Source organism: Rissa tridactyla, chromosome 3 (genome assembly GCF_028500815.1).
Source record: "Rissa tridactyla isolate bRisTri1 chromosome 3, bRisTri1.patW.cur.20221130, whole genome shotgun sequence".
Taxonomy (NCBI): domain Eukaryota; kingdom Metazoa; phylum Chordata; class Aves; order Charadriiformes; family Laridae; genus Rissa; species Rissa tridactyla.
The window spans coordinates 14,883,722-14,897,186 of NC_071468.1; the positions used below are offsets into that span (position 1 = coordinate 14,883,722).

Consider the following 13,465-nt stretch of genomic DNA (forward strand, 5'->3'; position numbering starts at 1 on the left):
TGATGGAAAAATGAGAGATGGTAACCAAAGGGGTTAGTGTCAGTGTGTGGCTGCTATGTGAGATAATATTCATCCTGGTTTTGCTTAGTGCAAGATGGAAAAGATAAATAACCGTGTAATTCAGTGTACAAATGTAAAGTATGCAGGTGCTGCAGGCACCATTGATGGACATATCTTGAAGACTTACCATTTCTAAGAGGGCTCGCCAAGACTGCTAAAGCAGGGAATTATAGCTGGAGTGGACTGGGGGAGGAACAGGTTAGGAAGGGACAAGGTGGGAGAGGGAAAAGGAGAATAAGCAAAGCAGGCAAACCTGGAGCAGAGATAACTGGGTAGCTCTGTCCAGATCTTTATCTCTATTCAGGTTATTCTGTGGCTAACATTGCTCTTGAAGAGACTACAAGATATAGGAGCTTTTTACTTGTTTTTCACTCGTCCGGTCACTCCTGTGTTGTAGCTCTCAAAGGCTCAAGTTAGGTTTGGCCCTTGGTGTGTTAAGTGCCAGGGGGAAATAAAAAAAGGACTTGTGCTCTTACAGCACTAAGCTTAGCCCCACGAATCTTTTACTGCACGTCAGTTGATCCATTATAGCTGCCCATGTGTGCGAGCTTCGCCTGAAGCAAATTCAAAGTAATTTGAGTCATCTTAGTTTTCAATGAAGCAGGGCAAAACAACTCAAATTATCCTGCCTTTGCCACGGGCTAAGAGCATGCACACCGACAGCTATGATGGATCAGCTACCATGAAGTAAAATATTGGTGTCACTAAGCCTAGGAAATTTTAGCACTTAACTCAATTGGAGTATAGTTAAAGCAGCGCGCTGCGGGGAATCTGTACGCATTTATATTGGCATGAAAGTGTTTGTGCTGCCACAGCTCCTTCCGTAAGTAGGGATATAAATACTTCAGCAGAAAGTGTCTTTGTTTGGGTTACAGCTGGATTTTCATTCAAGTTCTTATCAATAGAGCTTATTGGTTTAAAAAATTAAGTGTAACCTACTGAACTTTCTAGTACAGCTTGTGTCTCGAGTATCTTTGTTATGTTAAAATAGACTGAAATGAGAGTTTTGAGGAGCTGTGACATTTTGTCTTCTAGCAATTCCATTATAAGCTGCCAGACTTAATTACCTTGGAGTTGTTATCCTACATGATTTTTAAAATAGAAGTTGAAAAGTATGCTCTCTAATGGAAAACACAATTGTTAGTCTACCAGTTGTTCACAGTCAAGACAGATATGCAAGATACTCTTGAAGAAGTTTTAAGTGTGAGGGAAGGATTATACTTTGAAGCAAAAATGCATCTTAATTTGCCAGTAACTCTCCATGCATTTTTTGTGGGGAGGAAAAGGCTTAGGTGCCTGTTTTTCAGCTTGGCTCTTGTCTTTTTTCAATGATCCAGGAAAGACAATAGGAATATTTTCAGATTAATACCACAGAAGTTCTCCCAACTCAGTCAGGGGAAGAAAATTAGCCTGACTTACATCGAAACTTTTCTTATCCTTTCTATATAATAAGGACTCCGGTTTCTCTCTGCCCCCTTTGCCTCTCCAAAATGCACGTCGAAAGAGTGAGATCGGATGCTAACCTTTCTCCTTCTCCCCATTTTATAAACAACAAGTGATGAAGAGAGTGGTTATTTTGTCCAAGCTCACAGGACAAGTAACAGCAGAATTGGGACGGCATGTTTTCCTTTGCCACTATCAGTGGGTTATGCAGCATCCGTACGGATCAGCCCATCAGGCTGAGTTACTTTTTTGGCGCTCCCATAAGGATATGGAGTATCTGAAGAGGATGCAGGCCTACGGGAGAGGGCTTGAATCGTAAAATCTCTCACGGTTTCTGACTTGCAGTAGGGGTGATACATCCATGGGAGAGACTCGCATTGTTTGGTAGGGCCTGTTTGTTCTTCCCCATGATCGAACAGCCAGAGATTGTTTCCTTTCTGGCTTTGGAGATTCTGGAAGGACACGGGGATTTTCTCCAGATATGTATTGGGCAAGGCTCATCTTTTTTAATACTTAGGTTTTCATGCTCTGTTTCACTGTATTGATGTATTTTTAAAATGCATTAGAAAAAGCAATTTTCCAACCATCCTAAGGGTTTAAGCCTTTGCTTTAGTTTGCTTTAGTACTGAGTGATGTTATGTTATTCTGATTTTACACAGTACATCAAATCAAATTTGAAGTGTTATTTTAAGATAGATATTGTAACTGAGTAGGTTTGATGTTCCTTAACAGCATTTATAGCATTTTAGTGCAAAGATTTTGTGTAAGTAGCTTTAATACAATGGTAGAGTTAATCATCTGATTGCCCATATTCTATAAAAATGCTGTAATTTAGGAAATAGAATGAATATTTGATAATGAAGTGTCCAAATAACACCTTTCTGATCCATGATTAAGGGATTGAATATTGAAAGAATACTTTCCAAGAGCATGGTATACCTCTGTCTAGGTGCTTTCTGTATGTATATATCCTGCTGCTACTCTAATGATTTTTTCCTACGTACTTTCACACTTTTTTTGGTGTGTGTATCAGCTGAGAGATACCAATTCTTCGATGGAATATCCTTTCTAGAAGTTTTCACAGTTAAATTTTCACAGCTGAGACATAGGCCACTGTATCTGGCTAGCTTTTTGTCAACATTGTTGTTATTCTGACAAGTAAATCTTACACTGTAAACATCGTTTGAATAAACTTCTAATTGTATTATAAATAAACAATAAGCTAAAGCAGGTTTCTTCTGGCACATACTGTATTTCCCACAAGAGAATGAAGCAGGGCAAAGGAAATACAGAAAGTGTTAATATTTGAATGTGACAAATATAAAATCTAGAATATTTTGGTACTGAAACAAATGCATGAGAACTATGGGAAAATCAAAGGTAAAACTGATCAGACCAAAACTAGAATATTTTTTCAGTTACCTTAAAATTCTGTGTTTCTAACACTGTTGTTTGTTCACTTAAGTTGTTTTGACTAAGCAAAAAGGTTTAGGCTTCGCATACATTGGAAGAGATGATATTGTGTCCAAGTAAAAAGTAGACTATGTGGTATATACATGGATGAAATATATAATCTGAACATAAACTGAATGGGACCATAAAAATAATTTAAAAACAGATGTAGATTAAAGTAATGTTCAGAGTCTGATAGGGCAAGACAACATCGAAAGCATACTGTGTTTAAATAGACATCTTACAAATAGATTGAATGAAATGAATAAATGGACTGAATCAGATGTTTCACTATAAAATTAGGAATCCTACTGTAAACCTATATTTGTGAATTTTATCTCTTAGCTCGTTTTGTAATTTGCTCAAAGAATTCACCCAATCAGATGATATTTGTTCAATTCATTATATTCCTGTTAACTACATTATTGGAAATGGGCACGGTTAAAAAAAAAACTTGCCAGGAGCAGAGATTGTGCATTACAAGATTATTTCAAGAAGCATTTCTTTATTTTCCTAGTTCGTGCACTCAAACTGTTACATTAAATTTAAAATATCTTCTAATTTTTAATTTGTTGTGGGTTATTAGACATAAAACAATCTAGAAAAAAACATAAAACGGCTGTTTCTAGTTGAATTTGCAGAAGTCTGTTTGTCAGTCTATACTGATGAAAACTTAACTGTATACATAGTGACTTTAAGCCCTGGCTTCCTGTGTCATTTTCTGCATGCTAACATCTTTTTAATATCTACCCATCTTTAAAATAAGGAATGTTCAGCATTGCATGGTTGTTGCCTTGTGGATATTTTATGCAGCAAAACACTTGAAATAGCAAACTGTTAATGGACCCAATTATTTGTGTACAGTAGGATCACGCGCTTCCAAGTGATTTCCCTTATTAAGCCTAGATGTCTGGTTCACTGTTGCCTCGAAAGCCCTGATCAGGACCAGATCCCAGCTGAATACAAGCACACTAAAAAATGCTTTTATTTTTGACCAAGAGAATTTTTGATATGAAAAACCAGTGAATTAACACAGTGGAAGAAAAGAGGGAAGATGAATGGATATAATAAAGAAATATAATGGATATAATAAGGAAATCCCACAGTTAGGCCTTCTATCTTCCCACCTGTTTCTATAGTTCTGAATCATTTATCGAATTGTTTGTGCAGTGCTTAGCATTATTAGCTCTTGTTGCATTGCTTTAGGAAATACATACATACCATTTTCTTGATGCATATTTGCTTTCATTATCAGTCGTGATAGTCCTCCCACAGAGACATGACACTTTGGGGGATATCTGATTTCTGAGATCCTTGTGGAAATGTACATAAAATTCTGATAGAAAACCAAACAAAGACTTTTCTTGCACAACTCGCCTCTTTCTCTCTTTTGTTCATTGCCGCCTCCCTCTCTAGTATCTACTTAGTCCCAAATTACCTTTGCAATGAAAACACACTTAAGAAATCTCAGCTTCAAGTGTTATTTTCTTTTAAAGGATTTTGGGGTAGGGAAAATAGAAGTGCGGGGTCTTAGAATTTAAAAAGCTTTATACTTGCAACTAGCATTTTTAATACAATGCCGCAAATTCTAAAGCTGTATAAGCTATAATTTCCTTTATCCCCAAGGCAGCAAGGAAACTTTTATGTACAGCACATTTCTCTAGTTCAATAGCAAGCTTTCCTTTTGTGTAATTTTTTTTCTGTGTAGAATTATGTCCTGATAAAGCCTTATTGAAGTGTGGGATACATGTCATTAGTGTGTGTGTGTTACTCGAGATTTGAAGCTGCCATTTGTATTTTTTCAACTTGGAAAAGTTGATTTAAAGGTCAGTGTGGCTAGCTACTCTACCTAGTAGGTTTTCACGCTGCTGTTTTGCCTTTTTGGACAAGAGCTATGCAGTGTGATGCTTTTTGTATACTTCTCCAGGCAATGTTAGTTATCAGAAATGTTGTCTATTATAAGATGACTGTTTTAGTGAAGAAACTAGTTGCATTATTATGATTTCTTTAGATTCAGTGTTTCTGTGCTGTGTTTTGATAACCGCTGATTTCTCAAGAATCTGCAAATCAAAAGACAACCATTTTTCCCCTGTTCAGTGAATGCTGCCTTTGCTAGGGAAATTTCTGTTGCCTGGGAGCTTTTAGATGATCAAAAACGTTGTGCATAAGAGCAAAATATAATTACTTTCCTTGGACAATATGTGGACCTAAACTTAACAATAATTAACCGAACAGCGTGTCTCACTGGAGGCTGCACAAGAGAAGGTACTTCCTTCTGCTGCTTATTTGTAAATCTTGCTGATTAGCAAAACCTGTCATTTTGCCCATTGCTTTACTGAATTCCTCTCGTTCCCTTGTTACTGAATTCCTATGTGCATTCCCATTTGGATCCTGCGTTGTGCCTCAGACTTGTTAGGCATTGTTTTTCCAGCAGCACAGCGCAGACACACTGTGGAATGGAAATCCAAGCGAGAGCTGCTTTTGCTTTGTTCCGAGGCGTGTGTCTGCAAGCCTGTGCTGGGTTTCCTCTCCCGCTTGAGTCTGGTGGGACAATGAGACATGTAAACAGCATGCGTTCCTCCCCATCGGCGCATGGGCCGGGGTTTTGGTTCAAGGCAGTAATTCGTATTTTTGTTGCTTTTCACTGGAGGCCTTAAAGCTGAGCCAACGTGGAAGATTCTTCCACGTTCCTAGATGGTAAAATGGTTTGGCGCGGTGTGCTGTGCTGGGATAAGTGGGGAGGAAAACCTGGGTCCTTTACCATTAGTCATCTGACTGTTAGGTAATCTGTTCTTACTTGAGCAGTCAGGACTGGTTTATCTAATTAGATGTACGCTTAAAGATGGAAATATTCTTCCAGAACAGTGGGCATTATCTATCGGAAAGGTCGGAAAATCAAATCTGTTGTTTATTTTAAAAACTGGATGCCTTTCAGCTCCTTTCTCTCTCTTTCTTTCTTCCTCCTCCCTGACACCCTACTGTCATTACGTTACTGCCTCTGTTTAATTTTTCATAGCCCGTATATAACACTACCACACTTAGGAATGGGGAGCTACTGTACTATATCCTCTGCAGTTTAGTCAGGTAAAATACAAGTCACCCAAACAGCAGCTTTCTTAGTAGCAAAAGGTGTTTGTAATTCGATGTTCACAGTGCTGTTAAAGAATGGTCGCTAGAAAGAGTTTATATGCAAGTTTCCATATAATTTACAGCCTTGTGCTGCAGGAAGAAAGGTGGGGGAGAGGGCGTGATCTGGCAGTGAGTTTTTTTCCATGCTCCCTCCCTGTTACAGACCAAAATCACTCTTTCTAAGGAGCTGCTGACCTGGGAAAGTATCAGCAGGCTTCCCAAGTGAGCATTTATTTTGCTTCTTGTTTCCCTTCTTTCCACCTACGGATTCTGCTGCAATGAGAACACAAGGACTGAATAATTTAGGCCTGATGTGTGATACAACACAATAAAATGGTTTAGCACACTACAGGTTTTGCATAGACTGATTTAGGTGTAGCGTCTAGGGTACATAGAACATACAAAAGGTCTGGGTTGAGAGGTAAGAACGATTGGAAAACACCAAAACCACAGCCCAACTTTTCTAATCTCTGTGTATTTTTCCACTCTGTCCTGTGGAGCATCTACTTTCTTAGATGTAAATGGTATGGTACTGGGCATCTCTGTTTCTGCTTAGAAGGCTTTTTTCCTTTGCTGTGTGTTTTTATGGATTTGATTTCGGGTGAGGTATCAGAGAATCATAGAATTTCTCAAGTTGGAAGGGACCCATAAGGATCATCAAGTCTAACTCCCTGCTCCTCTCAGGGTTACCTAAAACTAGGCCATATGACTAAGAGCATCGTCCAGATGTTTCTTGAAGTTTGACAGGCTCGGTGGTGTGACCAATTCCCTGGAGAGCCTGTTGCAGGCTCTCGGTGAAGAACCTTTTCCTGATGTCCTGTCTGGACTTTCCCTGATGCAGCTTCATACCATTTCCGTGTATCTTCTAGAGCAACAAAATGCTTTAGCACCACTTGGTATTTGGCAACATTCAGTATAAAGAGATGTCCTTTGTATGTAACACGATGACAAATGTGAAAATGAAGCCCTGATTAGTTAAATTTAAAATATTGGGTTTGCACCAGTATGGTGAAATGTATTGTAGCACTAGGAGGTGATTAAATGCCAGAAGAGAGCATAGTTACATTATGTAAGTTATTTTTCAGTTACTTTAAAACTGACCTTTGTTTTTTCCTGCAGATAATGTTTAAATATGGATAGCTTCTGTTAATAAAGTTGTACTGATACTTCTTGACGCTGCAGATGTGGGTCTGTGATATGTGCGTAGATGCACATTTGTGGTCAAAGTTTAGTTTTGTTTACAGAGGGTTTTTAACAAGTACAGCATGCAAATTTGAAGAGATTTGCTGAGTCTGCATTCTGAGCATTTCTTTTCCTAATTCCTGTAACCCCTTCCAGTATTCAGTGATCTTGATATCCATCATTATCTGACTATCTGAGACTCATTAGGTCCACATTGCAGAAGGCATGTTAGTTATGCATGCTCCATCTGTTTAGTTGATTTAAAAATGAAAAGTATCTACCCCATGATACAGGTTACAAATCTTTAAGAAAACAATTAACACATTTATCCATCCAATTATCCATTTATCTATCCAATACAGAAGAGATTGTGCAGCTTGGCTAATACGTTATCCAGGCTGATTGATTTATGGAGTTGATTTAGAAATTGGTGATTTACCTCAATAAGTGATTTTCTAGCGTATCCTTCTTTTAAGATATTGCCACAAACAGAATAGAAAAGAATCCCTGTGAAGAGGAGCTGAAATAAAGTGCAAGAATAACATGCTGTAAGTCACCAGCAAAGGGAAAACATACTTTTGAGAACTGTGGTGAGCAAAGAGAAGGGGATGCTGCGATGTTTTCTCTTTGATGTGGAGTATCTATCTGCAGGTTTTCTGATGAGATACAAGCTGGCCAAGTACAGTGGGAAGACAATGTTGTGCTCCTCTGAGCCCTGTTTAAGAGAGGAGCATCACGGGCGTGTGGCAGAACCTGAGCTCTGCATTTTCATCCCGCTGTCTGAATTTGTGGACACGACTTCTAATATTAAGTGATACGTTGTATACTAAATTGTGCCAAAAAAGCCAAGAATGTTTATTGAAAATAATGGTGTGTGACCCCTGAGCTGCAGGCTCAGCAGCAGTTTCATTAATTTAACTGTGTTACATTGTCTGTCTGATGTTGGGCTGTAAATCTTCACAGTTGTCTTGTGGATTGATACAAACAAATGGATATACATCAAATTTTTCTACAATCAGGTGTAAATACAACTTTTTATTTTCTTCTGTTAGTAATGAAAATTATAAGAAACTATGTATATAATGTATATAATAATTATATGTATATAATAAAGCTCTCAAAGCAATAGATATTTTCTGCACAATGCACCTTGTTAACATGCGCTACTAAGGGCAGTTCTCTCTATGTAATGCAGCTTTCTTACATCCTGCAGTGCATTGCCGAGATGTTTGTCCATAGGGGCAGTGCCTTCCCTTGAGCAAATCGGTGTTGCAGCGATTAAGGCTATTACAGTGAGGGCCATGGTTTTAAATACTTTACCTCATGACAACATTGACCCTATTCTTGCTTTCTGGAAAGCTCTTCTAACTCTGGTAACTTGAGTTTTGCAAAACTGTAGCCCTTCCAGATTTATGTAGTTTTATTCATTTAGATGATGCATTCTTTTGCTTCCTATCCAAAACTCCTTTTACAAGGTAACTAAGTGCTATTAATCAGAGGTGAGGACAGGCAGGCAGTAAATAAAATGTTGTATCTAACACGATTTGCAAAATATGTTGGAATAACAGACATTGCAGAAGTATCACAGTGAAATATTACAGAAGGTGTATTTTTTTAAACTTTAGGCTGGGCGATGCAGGTTGCTGCCTTTGTTTTCATTCAGAGAAAGTGGGAAGAGGACAAGAGTCACTTCGAAAAAATGCTGGATTATTTCTGTGACATTCGTGAACCACTACAACTCCTCATCTTTCCAGAAGGAACTGATCTCACAGGTAGGTTGCATTTGTCATCTTCTCATGGAACGTTCAATGTGGAAATTCTGTATTGTTTATGGAAATAGTTAAAAAAAGTTCAAGGCAGGAGCAAGAGTGGGTTCCCATGGGCAGCGGAAATTATAGTTAATGATCATATGTGCTGATTCATTTGAGAGGCACAAACGTAGGCTTTGCCAGTCTTCCTGAAATAACTCTTACATTTCAAAGCATCTAATGCTTGAAATGGCATTATATTGGCCAGTACTGTGTGTACATTGCATTACCAAAAATAGGTTTCGAGACCTGGAATAAATCACTTGCATGTTCACATTTCCCATATTGCTGGGGCAAACAGCGCAAAATCATTTCAGACCTGTGGAAGAGCGATTGAAGAGGAGAACTAATGATTCCATTAGATTTCTTACCTGATGTTTTAAGAGGAGAAAATGGAGATACTTGTTCCTTAGGCCATGTAAGCAGTCTGTATCTGCCTCCATAAGCAAAATGTCTCCCTAAAACAAATGTTGACATTATCATAAGAGTAAATTTAATGATTTCGATCCTGTAGTATTAATTCTTAATAAAATATCTACCTTAATGCCGGTATCTTACGGTATCAGTAGCAAGCTGCTAACCAGTGTTGAAGACAACTCAATTGCCAATAAAAGAAAACATTGTATGAATGTTCTGTGGTGGTTCATGCCTGCAGCGTGATTTGATAAGCATCATCTTTAAATAGGAAATCAATTGCAATTAAACTTCTACCTTTTAGCTTATTTAAAAGATTTTTACTATACTTTCCATTGCAGATATTCTTACATCATAATTTATTGCAATGCCAGATCAGTAAGTACTAGACACAGTATAAAAATAACCAACATATACTGCTGTTTTTCCTTCTGCATTCCTGATATCCCTAAAAATGGATAGGTATAGTATTCAGATGCTGTGACACTGTAGGGAATTGTCATCACTTGATCAGCCTTCCTAAAAGAGGATGAATTCATTGTACACTCTTCATGTGGTATCTCTTGTTGAATTACTTACTTTGTATCTAAAACTAGGAAGAAGGATGGAAATCATCTCACTTTAATTATTTTTTTCTTTTAATTCATGAACAACTCTCCCCTCCTAGCTCTGAATTAAGAGATGAAATCTTAATCTTATTCATGGAGTCAGGAGGGTCGCTCACACATGGAGTCGCTCACACTCTCTTTCTGAACAGGTGTTTCCATCTCAAGATGATTGAAAGAATTGGATTGTTTGTAACTCATCCCATAAATTATGTAGACCACCTAATCCCTCCCAATATTCTTCAGAGACAACAGATTTTAAAGAACTGAGTAAGATTCGTACTGCACTTTTAAAACAGAAGAGTTACTGGGGACTGAGACTGCCGTGGTGTGTTAGCGCTTGTGCTGCGGAGTCCCAGAGGCAGTGGTGCGGATGCTCCCACCTGAATGTGGAGTCGCTTAAGGAAACACAGGGTTTTCATTCTGCTGTTGTAACTTAGACTAAGTTTAAGTATATGCTGTTGATCCCATCCGCTGAGAAATTCATGCGGACGAGATTCTTCACTCAATATTGAAAAAAAAATAAAAATCTCTAATTAGATTTCTGAACACAGATTTTTGACGGATACTTTTTTGAAGGTATTTCTGTTCTGGTTTTCCTTCCTTATACGTGTGTCACATGTACGCTTCAACTTTGGGAGTGTCAAATGGATACCCGCACGAACTGCGCTGTTCTGAAGTCAGTTTAAGCCACCGCAGGTGGGTGGTGATCGTTTCCCCGGTTCATTGAGCAGCCCAGGGAGGAAGCAGAGCGGTGGAAGGCCGGAGTGATGGGCAGGCAAGACAACAGGGCACAGCTTCCTCGGGCAGCCGTGCTGGCTTCTGACATGTTAAACTGCCTGGTGTTTAACTTGCCATCAGTAATGAATGCCGCCTTGATAATATATTAATGTACTAAGATGTATAGAGACAAGCAAAACCCTGGGGCATTTTGTGTGCAAGTAAATAGCTCTCCCTATCTAATTATCTTCACAGGAAACAGAAGCTCATATATTTTAAAATAGTGTAGGAGACAGGGCAAAACCCCTTGACAAGCTAATCCTGACCAAGCAATAATTGTATGCCATATGAGAGTGAGAGAACATAATAATGTATTTTGTGCAATATTTTTGAAAAAAAATTATTTTCAGAAAACTGTTACTGACAAGGTAGGACATATTACAACCTCATGTTCCATCTTTTAAAATAAGAAATAAACTGCAATTTTGCTCTGAATAGTTGCTCGATATCTTAGGCAACGTTTTGCAAAAAGAGAGGCAATGGCTCTTGTTTGCTCACCAAATTTTAAAACTGCTAATTATTTCTGAAAACAAAATTCTTCTGGTTGTTAGAATGAAAAGTAACATTCTACATGTACTTCACTGAAAAGTAGAATTGCTGTGCAGCTCTGTGCTCCTGTCATTTTTTTTATCCTCTCGGAGTTCACATGACAATGATAGATTTATTCCTCTTACAAAGAAATTCTATAATGTTTTCAGGTATTCGAGAAGGAAAGGTTTCAAAGAAATGTAAAATATGACTGTATTTATACGTGGGCCACTGTCTGACTTCAAGTTGGCGACATACTTTGCAGTGTAAGATGCTGAGTAACTGAATTTTAAAAGTAGTAGTGTTATGAACCCTGAACAGCGTATTTGCAGACTGAATGAGTAGGGTCTGAGGTAATAATTATATACTTATTTCTGATAGGTTGGTCATCTTTTCACTCTGGAGTACTTCAAGGTTAAAGCTAAGTGCATCAAAGGTATTTTATTGTGATTGCTTAAGAAGAAGCCCTCAGCAGATAACCATGTAGCCAGACTTTCTGAAGCTGTGAAGAAAACAAAGCAGCCATCAGTCTAGTGCTTCTGGAAAGCTGGAATACAACCCACCGTTTTGCTTGTTCTTTTGTTTTTCTTGGTGTTCCTTACAAGACTCTTTGTAGTAATTCTTCAGAAAGCAGTAACAAAAACTCAGTTGCTGTATTGCTCTGGGCCTGTTAAAGCCTCATGTGCTATGGATTTGTGTCTGCATCCCTGTATGTGGTCTTTTCTTCACTCCAACTTCCCCTTTTTCCCTGTGTTTCCTTCCGTGTGTCATTTCCTCTGCAAATCTCTTGCTGCTGTCTCAGCAAGAGGTGTTGTGTGCCGTGGCCCGTCCTCACCAATACTTGTGTTAGCCGATGGACTGGTGCGTGCTCTGCTGAAAGCCCCGACAGACCAAATGCCCGTGGAGCCTCCTCTGCCTTGTCCCGTTATTAAGATCTCGACTCTCGGAGGCTCCCCATTACTCAGCCATCGGTTTTTCTGAAACTCCTGTGGGGCGTAATGATCTTTGAATCTCTTGTCTCTGTCAAACTTTGTTTGCAGGTGGCAATAGCTTCAAAATTAAGGTGGAACAGGTGGGCAGAGTGTGATTGCACAGACCTTTTTTCCTTGAGGAACAGCTCAAAAACAAGTAGGAAAGCTTGCTAGAGCCCAGATTTTGGCAGGAATGTTGTGATGTGGATCACATACAATATTATGTCTAGAAAGTAACAATGAACTGCAGTTGGATTTTTCTCTTTTCTAGTAAATGTGATATACTTCGGAATTGCAAAAAAAACATTGTTAAAAAGCGCTGGTAGAGGTTGATTTAACATGTAATAGTTTGAAAGCAACACAAGTACAATTGCTTTTTCTTAAAATAGTAACTGTGAGCAATATAGCTTTTATGCTTTCTATGGAAACCTCTAATAGATAAATGAGGTTTTTAATTTTTTTTTTTTTCTTTTTAAAGAGAAATTTTTTGAGTTGTCGTTTATTCTTCCTCTGTCTGGCACCAGTATCGTTTGAGAGTACTCAAAGTCATAGAAGTACATGCATGCTTTTATCACAATTCAGATGAAAGGAAAAGGTAGTCCTTAATATTCAAATATCAGTACACTAGTACAAGAAAAAAAAAAGTAGTTGAGAGTTGATCAGAAATAGTTTTATTAAAGCTGTCAGAATCAGCTTTCCAGTAGGATGAGGGTAGTTTATAATTCTTTTGGGTGACGTCCAGCAAAGCCCACCAGCCTGGACAATGGTGAATCTCTAAAAGCATGTGAGCTTGTTTGTTTGAGACGAGCTAATACTGCATACATATTTCATGGGGAGCACAGACTTAGCTTTTCATTGAGTATGGGTCTTGGAGTTTTAGTTCCAAATACTCTTCAGGCTCTCACAAATGCGGCTTGTTACAGCATTATAGCTTTCGTTAAAATCAAATTCTAGAGATTTTTCTTCTAATTCAAAACTATCTCACAAATCAAATATATAATTTGACTTTAAGAAAAAAAAAATTGAACTTGTTCACTTTATCCTCTCGTTTTCAGGGGCAAAAGCAATTGAACTTCTTAAAAATCTGTAACTC

The 13,465-nt window shown here is 38.2% G+C and overlaps 1 protein-coding gene across 3 annotated transcripts in view; it reads left to right on the forward strand.

The window, feature by feature from the left end:
* Positions 1 to 13,465, forward strand: part of LCLAT1 (lysocardiolipin acyltransferase 1) — a 118,442-nt gene that overhangs the window by 49,253 nt on the left and 55,724 nt on the right. For all 3 annotated transcript variants that reach the window (XM_054194060.1, XM_054194059.1, XM_054194058.1), the window contains one exon: positions 8,892 to 9,038. In XM_054194060.1, coding sequence (XP_054050035.1) covers positions 8,892 to 9,038 — 147 coding nt within the window. The remainder of the gene's footprint in view (positions 1 to 8,891; positions 9,039 to 13,465) is intronic.